Genomic DNA, 18,552 nt, shown 5'->3' with positions numbered 1-18,552 from the left:
TGCTCTAATTTGTTGGCACCCGGAAGTATGATGGACAGTTTCTTTTACTTTTGTGCTGTGAAATCATATGTTTAGCATGATGCACGGTTATGTATGTGGTGTTGGAAGACATTGATGTTCTCAACATTATTTTATTGTAGAGGTGTTGTGGCTCAGTGGATAAGTCTTCGGACTTTGAACCACAAGGTCCGGGGTTCAAATCCCACCGCAGCACTAGCGTCCTTTGGCAAGGCGTTTATCTACATTTGCCACTCTCGACCCAGGTGTAGTAAATGGGTACCAGGTAGGAAGGAATTGAATGCTCGAGCGCCTGATCAGGGTAGCCGTGCTAAAGCCGGGGTAATAGTAGGCAGCGCTTAGAAGATAATACACCTTCTTAACATAACCATGGTCTTACACAAACATGTTTTGCTTGGGAGGGGGCAGGAAACATGATGAATATTTTCCAAAAAAAATTGGGAGTGAAGCGACCAAGCTTGTCATTGGGGCGCTTTGTATTTTGTAAAAATGAAATTGAAGGATATTCTGTGCATACTTTGGGTGAATTTTGTTAAAATTTTCATGAAACAAATGGAAGTTTTCAAAATTTATGGGTAAGGGGGCAGGGCAACTGCCCCCTGCTCCCGCTGCATATGGCCATGAACATTAACACCCCCACCCCTTCTGTGGTACACCTGTATACTAATTTCTCAATGGTTGGTTTTTCGATGTGAGGTTTAATCCATCTGCACAAAATCATGTCCGATCATTACTGCATATGCACTTGGAGATTTATTTAATATTAACCTTAGAAATATTTTTATTCTGATATGACAATGTAAGCAACATTATTTTCATAATGAAGGGAAGAAAGAGGAAGACTGGAAACTGATATCGCCTTTCCTCTTTTGTCTTTTGTTGGCTATGGTTTTTCTGTAGGTTATGGCGCTATTGCTCCAAGGACATATGGTGGCCAACTATTCTGTATGGTATATGCAGCCTTGGGGATACCCTTTACTGCTTGGATATTGGCCAGTGTTGGTTCGTTCTACGAAAAGGCTATGAAAGGTCATATCGGGAAAGCCGACCAAGCTCTCAAGATGATGGTCAGGAAAAATAAAATTCGTAAAATCTTCTTGGGTATTGTTGTTGCTGCTGTCAGCTATACGATATTCCTCATCATCCCAGCGGTGATTTTCATGTTTCTAGAGCATTGGTCTTTTCATATTGCCCATTATTACACATTTATTACGCTCACAACTGTAGGATTCGGGGACTACATTGCAACTGTAGATGGCCCTAGGTTGGAACATTGGTTGTACGATTTCATTGTTACATTGTGGAATATTCTCGGGCTTGCATATCTTGCCGTCCTTATAAGCGTCATACGCAAAGGGGAAATGAAAACGGAGGGCAGCTTGCGGAAGTTTCGTGCAAAAGTGTTGAAAAGACGTCGAAATTGGAAAGTTGAAAGGAAACATGAATCAGAAGCAGTGTCATCTACAGAGGGTGTGAAATTTAGAAGTTTAACTCCAAACATAACTCCACTAGATGAAAAGGATTATGATGTCCTTTATACTAAAAAGGATCCTCAGCTAGGGGATGTGATTCTGCCATGTTTTGTTGATCTAGAGTCAGTGAATACTGTTGAACAGACAGATGATGATGATGATGGTGATGATGATGAAGGTGGCAAAGGGGACATCTCTAATAGTTCTACTGAAGTACTTACAATAGATGGACAGATTGCAGAGGATAGAGAGACCAATGATATGTGTATCATACTACAGTGTGAGAATGTTGAAGACCTCCATACTGTGGAGAAGGTCATTCATGCAGCCCTAGAAGATCGAGTTACCGCTAAAATGGGTCTACCTCATCAGAGCGTTTCGTTGAAAACTCATTACAGACAGCCAAAGATATGTACACAGGGTACACAAACAGAATAAAATTTCAGGGAGCTTGTAAAGCCTGTCTATAGCTTCGGTAAAGGGTTACTAATGTAAATTATACTCAACTTAGGCCAAGTAAAAAAAGAAAGGAGTTGATCGTCCAGGTTTTTTGAGAGCAGTGATGAGGGAGGTCCTTACTAATTGCTCTTAATTTTTTTTAAACAAGGAGTCATTTTCTCGGCCCGTTTTTTGACATCAATGCATGCTCAATATTAGTAATATGAGTAGAAACATATGCATATTAAATATATACTGTGTATATATATATATATATTTATAAATATATATATAATTATATATATATATGAAACTTGGACATAAGAGCAATCAAGTATCCTTGAACATCCTGTGCGAGTTTACATGACCAGGTCAAAGGTCATTTATAGTCCACAAACTTTGGTAATATTGGGGGTATTTGTGAAATTGTCATCGTAAATTTAAAAGTTCTAGTTCACGAAACTTGGACGTAATGTATCCCTGAATGATACCCTGTGCACGTTTCAGGAACAAGGTCAAAAGTCATTTAAAGGTCAATGAACTCTGGCCGTGTTGGGAGTATGTGTTGAATTGGGTATTTGTGGAATTGTCATCTTAAATTTAAAAGTTTATGGATCTAGCTCATGAAACATTGACATACTGTAAGTATAATCAAGTATGAATGATTGTTTTGCATATGTCTTAAGGCACATGATCATGGTTATAGAGGTCATTTTGGGTCAATGGACATATTTTATTATCACATTAGTGTTTTCTTCTGTGAATAATTATTCATTAGCTGTTTTCAAAGGGAGCACTGCTGCTATATCGAATTTGCATAATGCAGGCAAGACTGCCAGAGGCGTTCCACTTGTTTTATTGATATCAATTGTTAAATGATTTATGAATTGTTCACTGAACGTTTATTATGTCAATATTTGTAACTGTTACATCTATTTACTAACTTACAATTGTCCATCAAATTGAATAGCTCAAGGAAGGATGCAGTTTACCAAATTTGAACAGAATTGGTACTTTCCAGAATCCTTTTTATAATTTTCAATTTCTAGATAATAAATAGCTCACTTAGAAATACTTTTTTTGGAATATTCAATGCATTGCCGCCGGAAAGCTAACGTTATAAAACTCGCCAGAAAATTATTCATTTCACAAATTCACATGTCTCGCCAGCAGTCAATCACATCACTGCAGCACATGCATGCACACCCAACACAGTCACAAGCACAGTCAATCTCCGCAACACACACCGAAGTAGGCGCTATCACTCACCAAATACAAATTACGTCATTAAAATTGATTTATCTGCGCCATATTTCCAAAGCACGCGATGGATTTGTTCAGATTCAGGAAGCGGGGTCCCCGAAAATGCAATAGAAATGAAGAAATCTGATTTTTTTCCAAGTTTGCAAACTTTATTTTCTCGCTAATTTATGATTAACATATTAAGCACCCTCTCTCGTCAACAGTTTTATTTTCCTTTAAAAGGCTATATACGGCATTTATCTGACAGATATAGGGATTGATCATTGGATATCACAAAGTTATAAAGATTTTATCCTGAAATTATTAGCCCAGTCCATGCTGTGGAATAGGTTTTATATCATATGAAAAACCACACAGATTTGTATTTTGATCGGGCATTCCATCAAATTGTATTTTTCATATGAAATCGCAAAATTCATCTTGTAAAACATTTGTATTACATCGTCAAGTGATTTTACAAACCAGCTCAAAACTAATTTTCAAATCAAAATCAAATTTTCGAAATTTATTTTTTTGCATATTCTGAAAGCCTGTGATTCACTCTATCAATTTGCCATATTTGAGATCAAATTTCGTATTATTTATTTTTTTTACGAACCAGCTCAACCCCCCTCCTTTGATTTTACAAACTGACTCAAACCATACTTTGTGTACTATTAAGTCTCTGGGATGGTGCACTCAGGTCAAAGACCCGACCTAGATGCTGCGCGTATGTGGTTGGCGCAGGGTTTGTGCGCATGGCATTAATGATTTTACAACTTGCTCAAAACCGTGGTTTTTGCCGCTAGAAAACAGTGCGCATGGTACGCGTGATTTTTTTTACGAATTTGCTCAAACCCCCTGTTTTGGGTAAAAATCAGCAGATTCTGAAATGCATACATGTCCTTTATTTCAAGTATTGAAGAATGAATACGAAGCGCGAAGTTATAAGCGTCTGAAAAACATCCAAACTTGTGAACGCGATTATCTCGAAATCATATTTTGGAGACCAGCTGAGGTTTGAGCCAGTTCATAAAATCACTGAAAACATATCTTCCACATCATGTTTTAAGGAATACACATATTCACATAATCTAGAATGTTTCAGACCCGATTCACAGGCTGGGGCACACAACTGGATTATAGCTCATCTGGATGGTTGAAGCTTGATCAGCTGTATAGTTAATGACAACCATATTTCTGATCACTATACAGTGCTTATAAAAAAAAGTTTACACTTAGAAAATCCTGTAAAATTAGACATTTGTAATATCCTAAAGATTTTTCCACATCTTAACACAGTACAGATCCATTTTAAGCAAATGACGATATAACTGTCAAAAAATATTTCAGCTTGAGTGAGCACCACTTACTTTTGAAAAGTTAGTGAAAATGATTTGCGCAGAACTTTTAGATAGTTATGCAAATAAAAGTAGACCTTAAAGGAAAATGAAACCCTTGAAACCAGCTGAATCTATATCAAAGAGAAAAATCAAAGAAACATATTGTTGAAAGTTTGAGGAAGATTGAATGAATAATAAGAAAGTTATGAGCATTTGAATATTGAGATCACTAATGCCATGTAGATCCTCCCATTGGCAATGCGACCAAGATCTGTGATGTCACACACGTACAACTCCCTCATTACTTTAGTACTTATTTCACTTATATTCTCACTTTTATAGAGTCTATCACAAGGTGATGTGTTCTCTTTATGAGAGGACAAGTACAGAGGTTTCACAACATTATATCATTGATGAATCGTTTGTCATATGATTAGAATGAGCAAAAAGAGATGTTTTGGGGTATATTTTCAGTGTCCAAAAGGGGAGAGTTGTTCATCTGTGACATCATAGATCTTGGTCGCATTGCCAATAGGAGGATCTCCATAGCATTAGTGATCTCGACATTCAAATGCTCACAACTCTTCTATTGCTAGTTCTATTTTACTCAAACTTTTGTTGATCTTATTCTTTGATTTTTCTGCTTTCACAAAAGCTAACTTGCTCCAAGAGTTTCATTCTCCTTTAATAATGAAGAACACATGGAATTTAGCTAGTAAAATTGATTTGGAGATATCTTTCACCGTTTTTAACTTGTTTCCTTGCCCAAAACACTTCGAAGAGTGCATAGTGCCCCACCCCACTCCCCCACACTCCTAGGCCATCGTGTCGATATTTGCTTTACACCGAGCTGTGATTTACCTGAAATGGCTTAGGCTTGATTTTTATTTTGGTAATCATTGTCTAGCTTGGGAAAAGTGTGGAGAAACAAGTATTAAATTAAAAATGAAATGTAAACCCACTTTAAATGATAAAAATGCTGGAGATGTCTGATATAAACTTTTGTTTGGATTCATTTATGTCCTAGCTCAGATCCAGCCGGCACAAAAAGGGTAAAGGTTGTGCTTACTAAGTGTTGAAATTTCAATTTGGGTGGCAACATTGTTACAAGATGCCTGAATGTATCCGTTTTATTTCAATTGACTAAAAGTGCAAGGGAAATATGAGAAATGTTTCACAGAGTAGGTTTGATTTCACCCTTTCCCCTTGACACAGCGTGAAAACAAGCATTTCTGCGAGCTTTACAAAAGTACTCACTCAAGTGTAACATATATTCTGTCAAAATTTTTACTTTCATTGGATAGATGAGACCCAGACCCAAGAATATGTGAAAAATTAGCCACATGTTGTATATTTTTTAATTCCCAGGGCTTTTTCAAAGTGTAAACTTTTTTTTGGATACACACTGTATAGTATGTGCTGCTGTTGGAAAGAGTCATCTGGAGTCATCTTCATCAATAACATACAGGAACTTCAAGGACATGGACCACAAGAAACAAATTGCCTCTGAGCTTGTGGACAAGTTAAAGGGGAAGTCTACCCTGACAAAAAGTTTATTGTTCAAATGGTAAAAAAAAAATAAAAAAAATATTGCTGAAGCTTTGAGAAAAATCTATCAAAGAATAAAAAAGCTTAGTAGAATTTTATACGCGAGCAGCTTTCCTATCGTATGGAAAAAAATCAATGGAATGTCATTTTCTCAGAAAAATTAAGATGGTTTTTACTGAACCTTCAGTATGATCAATAGGCAAATCATTTCACACCCATACCTATAAAGAAAAAAAAAATAAGTAAATCATGAACCATTAAAAATTGAAATTTATACACTTTATTTACATAACATATGGGAAAGCTGCTCATTTATGATGTTACAAATTACCCCAAAACTTAAAATTCTAATAATTTTTTTAATTCTTTAATGGATTTCCCTCAAACCCTCATCAATATTTTTGTCTCGCCTGCATAGCGTCGTCAACATCAAATCGTAACCAAATGTTAAGTTTTTAAAATGTCATAACTTAGAAATTATATGTGCCTAGTTCATGAAACGTGGACATAATGGGTAAGTTGAGTCGGTAATGGGGGTTCCCGTGCACCATCGTGGTATATTTTTCAAACGCCTTTTTTGTATTGCCTGAAGTGTCTAGTTAATGAATCTTGATGTTCCCTTTGCCAAATCATCATGTCCCATGGGGTTCAAAATTGGCAATTTTGGCGGCCATCTTGGATTCTTTTTGAAAATCATTTGTTTTCATATTTTTTCTACAGACAATGGGAAAATCTTAATTGAATATGCATTTCATTATGGTTTAAATAGTGAAAATCAATTGCAATCGTTTTCTTGACAATTCAGTTATTATTTTTTGAAAAAAATGAGAACTTAAGCCAAAATTTTCATGTTTTTGGTCAAAAATTTGCATTGGCATTGATATCATTCTGTTCCATCATAAATATCAACAACTAATGCAAAATATCAACAGCATTAGACACGAAAGAGGATATACTAACGAGAAAATTGATATGCTTCATGACAGTATTACCGGTAAATCTTTTCTAACAGTATTAGTTATTGGCACTTTGACACTCATCCAAACTTTCTTTCTTTTCTTGTGCACCTCGGAATAGAATATTTCTAGATAGATGGCGCTATATAAATGCCTATTATTATTATTAGTATTAATGTCTTAATTTGCTTTGATAAAGGACAAGTACTTCCAAATGTATTACTCGATATTGTGATAAAATGACACCAAAAAGCAACCTCTGTGTCTTATTATAGTCACACTAATGAGACTGACTACAATGCGATCGGTGGCATGCCTTTCAAGAGAGTAGAATAGATTAAATCGCTCTGGCATCACCTTTGTTGGTGTGACTAACGCGCAGAAATGCGTGTAATGTGCGTAGCGATGGAAAGGTATAAAGTATTCAGATAAGTATGAGGGCAAGAGGTGTTTTCTACATGTTAAAGCAAATTTATGTTAATGAAACCTCTTGGAAAATTTAGGAGACATTGCTCTGCATGTTGCATGCAATTACGTTCAGGCACCTTAAAGTGATTGGTTAACATTGGTTTGACTTTTAAAAAATCTGAGCTAGAAGGTCACACTTGTCACCTGTGTCTGTGATATATGTTACAAAAATGAAGCCCAGTTCTAATACATACACTTGTACACATGTTTCATCTTGGTTTGAGAATTTTTTAAAATCGGCTGCTCACAAAGTTAAACAATACCCCACCCTTATCCGTAGCTTGACCCTTAAAAATTATCATGCTTTTTGGAGCCCCCAATGTGGCAAAAAACGGTGTTACGGCTATGTAGAAAAATCACTTATTTTCTTGAAATCACTCGGAGACCAGAGAGTAGACTTTTTTCTATCAGCTACATAATCAAGTTCAGAAGTGTTGGTACAGAAAAACCTACCCCCTCAGGGGGCTTCTGAAGTCACACCACCCTTTTTTCATATTTCGCCAATTTCTTGGATTATTCGCCATTTTGGATCCCAAAGTGCTGGCACAGCGAAGCCTACCCCCTCAGGAGGCTGCCGTAGTCACCCACCCATTTTTACGTATTTTGCCTATTTGTGGGAAAATCGCCAATTTATAGCCCCCATTGAGGCAAAAGGTGTTTCTGCCATAGGGTTAGCCATCAAACCATGGTTGTAAGGGTCAGAAAATACACTGGAACAAGCTTCAAGACGATCAGTAATCCAGTATGTACAAAAATCCAAGATGGCTTCTACAATATATAGTCTAAAATGACTGCTGTTACTTCATTAAAGTCCACCAAGAAGATATGATTTTGGTGTCCACACAATGATTTCAAGGTTAAAATGATACTTTTGAACTGGTTACAATGATATGTTGTTGTCTATTTTGCCTAAAAATCCAAGGGGAATTTCAAAATTTATTCATAATCACAAATGCTTCTTTATTTGTGACCAATTTTGATTTTTTTTCATCCATCTGGTAGAGCTGCATGAGGATCACCAAACTTGTACGCAAAATTTTGAAAATTTGTCTAGAAAATTATTTATGCTAATTTATGCAAAATTTATTCATAAATCACAAAAAGTGTTTTTTCTCCTTCATTTCTTGATCAATTTCAATTTTTGCTTTATGTGATAGCACTAGGTGGTGATATAAAATTTCAACACAGAATTTTGAAACTCATTAATTATGCTTATTTATTCATATATTTTCAAAACTCACAAAAAATACTTATTTATTTGTTGATCGATTTTGATTATTTTCGTTCCATCTGAGAGCACATGAGGTTCACCAGGGTTCTACACAGAGTTTAAAATTTTGACTAGAAAATTATTTATATGAAATTTATTCATATATCACAAAACATGCTTCTATGTCATTTCTTCATCAATTTCAATTCTATATCCTCAATTTATGTCACCAATATAGTTCACTACATTGTCAACTGGGCTGAAATTAAAATTGTGTTAATTTTTGTTGCGAGATGCCGGATGAGCTCCACATCATTGATGTGCTAGTTATCTCTGCCATCACCTCGGCTGTTTTTATCTCTGCCATTTTTACCTCTGCCATTTTTACCTCTGCTATTATTACCTCTGCCATTTTAACCTAGCCATTTTTACCTGGCACCCCCTGATGTGGATTTTGGTAGATACATGTATTTAGTATGTTATTCCTGAGGTCAAGTAGTTCCAGAAACAGTTAAACATTTTGTTGCAATTTGTTTGGGGTAAGGGTATATTTGGTTGTATATTGACCCGTCCAGAAGGTGATTGTCAATAACAAATGCTTGTATATTCCCAAAATCAAAAGATTTTTAAGCTACATGTAAGTAAAAAAGCAATAGCTCATACACTTATATATGCCAGCAATCTTCTAAAAATCTTTTGTCGGTTGAATATTGTTCCAAGTGTAATCGTGTTATGTTAAGAAATTAAAAGAGTTCATTTATGAATAATTATTTTTTGTCTTGCATGCATAGCAGAAGTGAGATTATTGGTGCCTCTTTGGCATCAACATTGAAATCTTAAAGGTCAAGTCCACCCCAGAAAAATGTTGATTTTAATCAAAAGAGAAAAATCTCACCAGCATAATGCTGAAAATTTCATCAAAATCGGATGAAAAATAAGAAAGCTCTGACATTTTAACACCTACCAATCAAGCCATCTAGTGGAAATCGCAATCGATGAAAACTGGCATTGAACATTCAAGACCACGAAGATAAAGGTATTGGAAAGGTGCACTCAGAGCATTTAAACACTTAAACAAAATCTGGTCAAACAGAATGATTCTCTCTAAAGACTAAAACTTATGTTTTCTCTATGGATCTGTGACATGAGAATCGCATATATCTCAAGAACACAAACACAGTGACTTCTATACGAACTACCTCCGCATAATACTTTATAATAAATTGAACAGTTTAAACAATTAATGATGACTTTCATCTATCTGCCGTACTAATCTAGCCATATAGTGGAACCCCCATTGAGGAGAACTGACATTATAATCATTCAAGACCCCAAAGGTAACAGCTGGAGGGAGCTAGCTGGCTGCCTCTTAGTCCAGATTGGACCTTGTTGTTTGGAAGTGCTTTTTCCCAAAGCTAACATAGAGGGCACATGTCTCCCAATCTCTAATCAGCGCCAATCCACTCATCTTCCCTCCCCAACAAGGTCCAGTACAAAACTTTGCTGTACCGGAAAAGCTAGGCATCAATCAAACAAGTTACACGGTAGGGGGTCAGGTGCCCTAGTCTCACACACCAAACAAGACACAATTTTACCCAAAACAACTTCACCTCTAACAGGGTGAAAAATGCAAAGTTGTGTTGTTTTTTTTACACTGTAAACATAAGGCTCCGTGTTCATGCACTTCAAAAATATCTATTCAGCGCCTTCCTCTCTCGCCAAATGATTCCACCCATGAACCAAGTATCAAAGTTTGAATAAGTAGACTACACCAGTCACAAGGAGGCAACAGCTGGTAAACATCTCTGGCTCAGGCAGCATCAACAGATCCTGGCCCCCACCCCCATCGTGGTCAATGGGCAGTGGAGGGTCAGGGGAAACCAGACCAGTGGCCTACAGGTACGACTAGTCTCTTGTACCAAACTTTTGCCTCCACTCAAATACAAGTTTACCCCCAAGGACGATGAAAATACACAGATGTGACCGATGTTCTACAGAATAGACATATACCACCATGATAATTTGATATTCACATTTTATTCTATTGAAATGTTTTTTCTCTTACCCAATGATTTCATCCGTGGAATAAGTATTACAGTTTATAAGACTAGACTACGAAAACCAGGACCCTGTTGCTTCCATGAAATGACCTCCTGACCTCCATGATAAGGGGCAGTCAGTGTAATGCAATACATACATGCATGGAGCTAAGTTGTTTCAAATGTATTGATGAGTTTGTTACTCCATAATTGGGTACTGAGTTCCTATACGGGTTATTTCCAATTCGTCTAATGCTAATTCGTCCATTTGCAAACTGTCTACTTGATCTACCATCAGTTCGTCCTCTCACCACATGGTCTACTCTAATTTAGTTTAATGTCATTCCGTCTAATGACCAGTTGGCCAATAGCCATTTAGTCCATTTACCATTTGGTCTAATTAGACTAATTTGTTGTGCAAAATGAATGAAAATAAAATGGAAATTAAAGGTCAAGTCCACCTCAGAAAAAAAATGATTAGAATCAATAGAGAAAAATCAGACAAGCACAATGCTGAAAATTTTATCAAAATCGGATGTAAAATAAGAAAGTTATGACATTTAAAAGTTTCGCTTATTTTTCACAAAATAGTTATATGAACGAATCAGTTACATCCAAATGAGAGAGTTGATGATGTCACTCACTCACTATTTCTTTTGTTTTTTATTGTTTGAATTATACAATATTTCATTTTTTTACGAAATTGACAATTATGACCTCCTTGCATGCCTGAACCACAAAATGTTCAAATAATGGAATTCCACGTGTTCAGCTGAGGGAGGAATGAAACTTCATTTCACATGACAATGACGAGAAAATCAAAATATTTCATATAATAGAATATAATAGAAATAGTGAGTGAGTGATGTCATCAGTTCCCTCATTTGCATACCAACCGAGATGTGCGGCATATAACTGTTTTGTGAAATGAAGTGAAACTTTAAAATGTCATAACTTCTTACACTCTTAAAAACGTTGGGCAACATACGGTCCACACAACAATTGGTTAAAACATTATCCAACTCTGGGTAGTTTTCAACCAATACTGTGTAGTTTTCACCAAAAGCACACATTATTGGTTTAAAGCTACTCAGAATTTGATAAAGTTTTAACCAATTGTTGTGTGGACCGTATGTTGCCCAACGTTTTTAAGAGTGTATTTCACATCCGATTTTGATGAAATTTTCAGTGTTATGCATGCTTGTTGGATTTTTCTCTTTTTATTCAAATCAAGTTTTTGTTGGGATGGACTTGACCAAATCAAATGGGTTTTTTATCAAGAAATTGAAAATTATGAAAATTCCGGCAAGTACCAATTGTGTTCAAATTTGATAAACTTCATCCTTCCTTGAGCTATTCAATTTGACGGACAATTGTATATTAAGTTAGCAAGTATATCTAACAGTAACAGTTTAAAAAAAATTTGAAAATATATTTGTTAATGTTTAGTATTCTAAAAATGTTGAGAAAATGTTGCAATGGTATCTTACTAATGTAACAAGTGACTGTTTTCAAAATTTTAATGTGCTTTCAAGGTGAAGTTCATCTCTACAACTTTATCCCATAAAAATATTCTAATCCTATCCTTATCTCAACCTATCGTTCTATATCTACACCTATCCACTGAAACCTGCCATTGATTCCTATATATGAGACGACTCTCCGATACCTGGCAGAATACATTTAATAACAATTTTTCTATATATATATACCTTAAAATTTCACCTATGAATGATCTATTTAATGAATTAATGATATGTTAATCAGGCTCCATACTTTTGTGAAACTTTTAACAGGTACGTAAACATAGTCACGTATATATAAGCTGAAATTTTGGTCATTCTCTGGCTAATGAATATGTCCAGATGGCCAAACGTTTTCCCAACGTTGAATGTTTCCCAACCATGCCAACGTTGGCATAACGTAATTGTTCGAACAACCCAGGAACAAACTACATTCCAACGTTGTACCATCGTCACAATTACTATTTTCACTGTTAAAGTCAAGATGTTGTTGTTTGGTTTTTAGCAGCGCTCACAAAAATAGTATATGCGCCAATCAAAATTATTCTATCATACATAAAAGAAGTATTTTATTATTTTCAGTAGATTTGGCCTTATAATTTAAAGGACAAGTCCACCCCAACAAAAAGCTGATTGGAATAGAAAGAGAAAAATCAAACAAACATAACACTGAAAATTTCATCAAAATCGGATGTAAAATAAGAAAGTTATAACATTTTAAAGTTTCGCTTAATTTTTCAAAACAGTTGTATGCACATCCTGGTCGGCATGCAAATGAGGGGACCAATGACATCATCCACTCACTATTTCTTTTGTATTTTATTATATGAAATATGAAATATTTTTATTTTATCGTCATTGTCAAGTAAAACAAAGTCTCATTCCTCCCTGAACTTCCATTATTTTAACATTTTGTGGTTCAAGCAAGGGGATCCTAATTGTCGAATTCGTAAAAATTGAAATATTGTATTATTCAAACAATAAAAAGCAAAAGAAATAGTGAGTGAGTGACATCATCGACTCTCTCATTTGCATATTACTGAGTTGAGCATAGAACTGTTTTGTGAAAAATAAGCGAAACTTTAAAATGTCATAACTTTCTTATTTTACATCCGATTTTGATTAAGTTTTCAGCGTTATTCATGTTTGAGTTCTCTATTTATTCAAGTCAACCTTTTTCTGGGGTGGACTTGACCTTTAAGATTTGAGAGGTATAAGGCCGTTCATTGGATAGAAGAGATTTCGCAAGCGCACGCAAGCTTTGTTACACTTAAATACAAGTTAAAAATATGGTATAACTCGAAAAAAATATCAACATCATTTCGCATTTGTAAACACCAGATGAAGGCGGAAAGTGCATTGCAATTTTTATAACAATAATGGTGATGTCTATGAAGTATAAGACATGTCTGAAATGATCAAAAGTATAGTTTTGCATCATCATGATTCATCTGTCGGGCCTGGTGCCCTCCTGTTGCTGCCCCGTTCATATCCAAATTATATTATAAAAACGATTAAAAAAAATGAGTTCAATATTTTTTTCCAACATTTTGGGAAAACAAAAGAAAAAACATTTTTCAAGAATTTTTAACTAAAACATTTTGAGAACATATTTTCATAACTTTTATAGAACCTTTAATGCTATTATCATTAAATTTTACCAAAGTTTTAAGATAGTATTTTTTATATCTATTTACCGTAATTATAGAGATATTATAGTAAAATGTTATTATGTTTCAAAAAATTATGATATCATAAAAACATCAAAATATGAATGTTTGTTGTACAATTCATTAGTACTTCAGGAAAACATTAGAAAACCTTTTTTTTTTTCAAAAATGTTTAGTTATTAAAAAAAATATATATTATCATAATTTTGTGGGAAAGTTTGTTATTGTCACACCCATGGCATGATAATTATTTGTTTCTTAAAGGACAAGTCCACCCCATAAAAAGTTGATTTGAATAAAAAGAGAAAAAATCCAACAAGAATAATACTGAAAAATTAAATCAAAATCAGAAAGTTATGACATTTTTAAGTCTCGCTTTATAATTTTCACAAAACAGTTATATTCACATCTTGGACAGGTATGCAAATGAGGGGACTGATGACATCACTCACTATTTCTTTTGTATTTTATTATATGAAATATTGAATATTCCAATTATATCCCTGTTGTCCTGTGAAACAAAGTTTTGTTCCTCCCTGAACACGTGGTATTACCTTTGTTTTAACAATTTATGGTTCGATCAATTCGGTCCTTATTGTCAAATCTGTAAAAATCGAAATACATTTTATAATTCAAACAATATCATACACAAAATGGTGAGTGAGGGACATCAACTCTCTCATTTGCATGTCCGAGTCGTGCATATAACTGTTTTGTGAAAAATAATGAAAACTTCGTAACTTTCTCATTTTACTTCAGATTTTGATCAAATTTTCACCGTTGTGCTTGTTAGAGTTTTTCGCTATTTATAAAAATCAAAAATTTTCTGGGGTGGACTTGTCCTTTAAAAATGATATCATAAAAATGTCAAAATTAGGATGTTTCTGATTAATTTTTCAAACATTTTTTTTTAACATTGGAAAAGCATTTCTAAAAATAAGTTTTGTTAAAATATTTGAGAAGCATAATCATAATCATGACATTTCGGGAATGATGTTTTATGTTATTGTCATAGTCTACCAACATTATTTTTTTCACATAATGTATAACATTATAAAAACGATGATAGTAAAATGAATTTATTTCTTAAATGATCAGATGTCTGATGTTATATCATAAATATGTATTAAAACAATATTTTCTCTCTTTTTTTAGTGAAAATACTATAAAGCAGTTTCAGTTATGACATTCTAAGAACGTTTGATGTCATTGATATGATACTAGTATTACAACCTTTTAAAACTAGCACATCAATGATGTGGAGCTCATCCACCATCTCGCAACGATATTTAACACAATTTTAATTTCAGCCCAGTTGACGTCACTGTAGTGAATTATATTGGTGACATAAATTGAGGATATAGAATTGAAATTGATGAAGAAATTACATAGAAGCTTTTTTGTGATCTATGAATAGATTTCCTAGTCAAAATTTCAAAATTCTGTGTAGAAATTTGGTGAACCTCATGAAGTGCTACCAAAAGGAAGCCGAAATAGGTCAACAAATAACGAAGGAGAAGCATTTGTTTGTGAATTTTGAAAAATGCGCATAAATTAGCATATTTAATGAGTTTCAAAATTCTGTGTAGAAGGTTTGAATCCCCCACCTAATGCTATCATATTAAAAGCAAACAGAATTAAAATCAGACTTGAAATGACGAAGCGGGCAGCATTTTGAAATTCAGTCAACAAATAAAGAAGAGGCATTTTCTGTGATTTATGAATTTCGCATAAGTTAGCATAAATAATTTTCTACTCCGGCCAAATTTCAAAATTTTGTGTAGAAGTTTGGTGACCTTCATGAAGCTCTACCAGATGGAAGCAAACAATTCAAAATCGGTCAACTAATTAAGAAGAAGCATTTTTTGTGATTTTTTAAAAATGCGCATAAATTAGCATATTTAATGAGTTTCAAAATTCTATGAAGAAGTTTTGAATCCCCTACCTAGCATGCCTAGTGCTATCATATAAAGCAAACAGAATTGATTCCGGACTAGAAATGGCGAAGAAGAAGCATTTTGAAATAGTGGACGGACGCCACGCCACGGCATAAGCTCATCTAGCCCTTCGGGCCGGATGAGTTAAAAATCATAGATCCCAATAATTTTATCAAAATGTCAGCAAAATACAAAAAAATGTTAAAATTATACTACTAAAAATAAGGATGTTTCTAATACATTTTAAAATATTTCTGGAAATTATATTTCAAAAATGTTTCGTTGAACGGTTGATGTTATATATTCTTACAACATTTTTAAAATGTTTATTTTACATCAAATGTATAACCTTACAAAAATGTTAGTAGTATTATCAAGTTTCTGAAAAAATTATATTCATATCATCATAAAACATTGAATTAAAAACATGTTAATGATACATTTAATTAACGCTTTTGAAAAATATTAGGATTTTTTTTTTTCAAGAACGTTAAGTCAAAATGATACATAAACATATAGTTTCATAACATTTATTATCACATCCAATGTACGTACATGTATATAACATTATAAAATTGTATATCTGTTTTGTTTCTCAACAATTTATGTTAAAATTATCAGGATGTTTCTAATATATTTTTTAAAGTTAACATTTTGGAAAACACTTGAAAACATTCAAGAATGCTTTGTTATGTTGTAAAACCATATTTCATATCGATCATTTCATTTCAAGTATTCTAACAACATTTTCAAAATGCTATTTCATTTACATCCAATTCATGTACATGTAGATGTCAATAAAATGTTATTGTGTTCCTATCAAAATATTAATTCAATATGCAAAAACGGCAAAATTATCATGTATCTACTATATTTAAGAAAATCCTAACATTATCAAAAATGTTTTGTCGAAATATTTTGAAAACAAACATTCATGACTTTTTTTATCATCATCATAGTCATAACATCGAACGTTTGAAAAAAAAATATTCACATTAATTATGTAACATTATAAAAACGTTAGAAAAATATAATTTGTGTCTTAAGAATGTTTTTTTTCATCAACTATGGGTAAAGATCTATGTAACATTTAGGAAAATATATCTGCTTGGCATCATAATATTAACGTTTATTTCATGTTTAACATCAGGGGAATATTGTTTCATTAATGTTATACAAATGTTCTTAAAAATTTCTTTTGAAAGCATTTCTAGGATCTTTCATGAATGTTATTCCTTGTTATTATAGTTAGCTGGGTATGGACATGATGTCCACAGTATGGAATACACTGCAAACACATGCATATCAAACCATGTCCAAACCATGGAGCTATATATAGCTCCATATACAAAAACCACTGACTGCCCCTTATCATGGAGGTCAGGAGGTCATTTCATGGAAGCAACAGGGTCCTGGTTTTCGTAGTCTAGTCTTATAAACTGTAATACTTATTCCACGGATGAAATCATTGGGTAAGAGAAAAAACATTTCAATAGAACAAAATGTGAATATCAAATTATCATGGTGGAATATGTCTATTCTGTAGAACATCGGTCACATCTGTGTATTTTCATCGTCCTTGGGGGTAAACTTATATTTGAGTGGAGGCAAAAGTTTGGTACAAGAGACTAGTCGTACCTGTTGGCCACTGGTCTGGTTTCCCCTGACCCTCCACTGCCCATTGACCACGATGGGGGTGGGGGCCAGGATCTGTTGATGCTGCCTGAGCCAGAGATGTTTACCAGCTGTTGCCTCCTTGTGACTGGTGTAGTCTACTTATTCAAACTTTGATACTTGGTTCATGGGTGGAATCATTTGGCGAGAGAGGAAGGCGCTGAATAGATATTTTTGAAGTGCATGAACACGGAGCCTTATGTTTACAGTGTAAAAAAAACAACACAACTTTGCATTTTTCACCCTGTTAGAGGTGAAGTTGTTTTGGGTAAAATTGTGTCTTGTTTGGTGTGTGAGACTAGGGCACCTGACCCCCTACCGTGTAACTTGTTTGATTGATGCCTAGCTTTTCCGGTACAGCAAAGTTTTGTACTGGACCTTGTTGGGGAGGGAAGATGAGTGGATTGGCGCTGATTAGAGATTGGGAGACATGTGCCCTCTATGTTAGCTTTGGGAAAAAGCACTTCCAAACAACAAGGTCCAATCTGGACTAGCTGCCTCTAAGTTTGATGAAGCGGCAGTCCTCGAGAGGACAGGTGCAGTACTGCATTGGTAAAGATATTATGTGGAGATATGTTAATGAAGTCCAATGATCGAAATTCGTTGACATTAGAAGTACAGGGAGTAAATTTTTCATAGTGGAACCTTAGAATATCACAGTCTGGCTTTTTATAGGTCTACTTGCAGATAGGCAAAATGAGGAATAAGATGGTTTCTGTGGTGATAACTGATAAAGGTCGGCAAGCGTAGACCATACTATGTTATTACATGTGACCACTTCTATGGAGAAACTATGGCTGCTACCAAGATGTCGGAGCAGTGACGATGTTGCAGCAAACCTAATAAATGTCTGTTGTAAATAGTGTTATAAAGAACTGACTACTGGGGCCCGTAACACAAAACTTAGCAATGATCCTGGAACATTTTTCTACGATTGATTCCATCGACTACAATGTACAATCAATCGTGAAAATCAAGAGTACGATCAATCGCTAACCTTTGTGTTACGGGACC

At 34.4% G+C, this 18,552-nt stretch overlaps 2 protein-coding genes across 2 annotated transcripts in view; both read left to right on the top strand.

Moving 5' to 3' along the window:
- The first annotated feature begins 918 nt into the window (after positions 1-918).
- On the top strand, positions 919-9,462 carry LOC129265742 (potassium channel subfamily K member 2-like). The gene has a single exon (XM_054903691.2). It carries the CDS (start codon positions 966-968, stop codon positions 1,926-1,928), a length of 963 nt encoding a protein of 320 aa, XP_054759666.2. The 5' UTR covers positions 919-965; the 3' UTR covers positions 1,929-9,462.
- Positions 6,572-18,552, top strand: part of LOC135154663 (potassium channel subfamily K member 10-like) — a 28,895-nt gene continuing 16,914 nt past the window's right edge. Inside the window, exon 1 of the mRNA XM_064101507.1 lies at positions 6,572-6,575. Within this exon, the coding sequence (XP_063957577.1) occupies positions 6,572-6,575 (4 nt within the window). The remainder of the gene's footprint in view (positions 6,576-18,552) is intronic.

The sequence above is a fragment of the Lytechinus pictus genome, chromosome 7 (genome assembly GCF_037042905.1).
Source record: "Lytechinus pictus isolate F3 Inbred chromosome 7, Lp3.0, whole genome shotgun sequence".
Lineage (NCBI taxonomy): Eukaryota > Metazoa > Echinodermata > Echinoidea > Temnopleuroida > Toxopneustidae > Lytechinus > Lytechinus pictus.
This window is presented reverse-complemented; position numbering and strand designations above follow the sequence as displayed.

Bases quoted from the DNA above. Each gene is read 5' to 3' on its own strand.
- LOC129265742 (XM_054903691.2), top strand. From the start codon at position 966: ATGGTATATGCAGCCTTGGGGATACCCTTTACTGCTTGGATATTGGCC.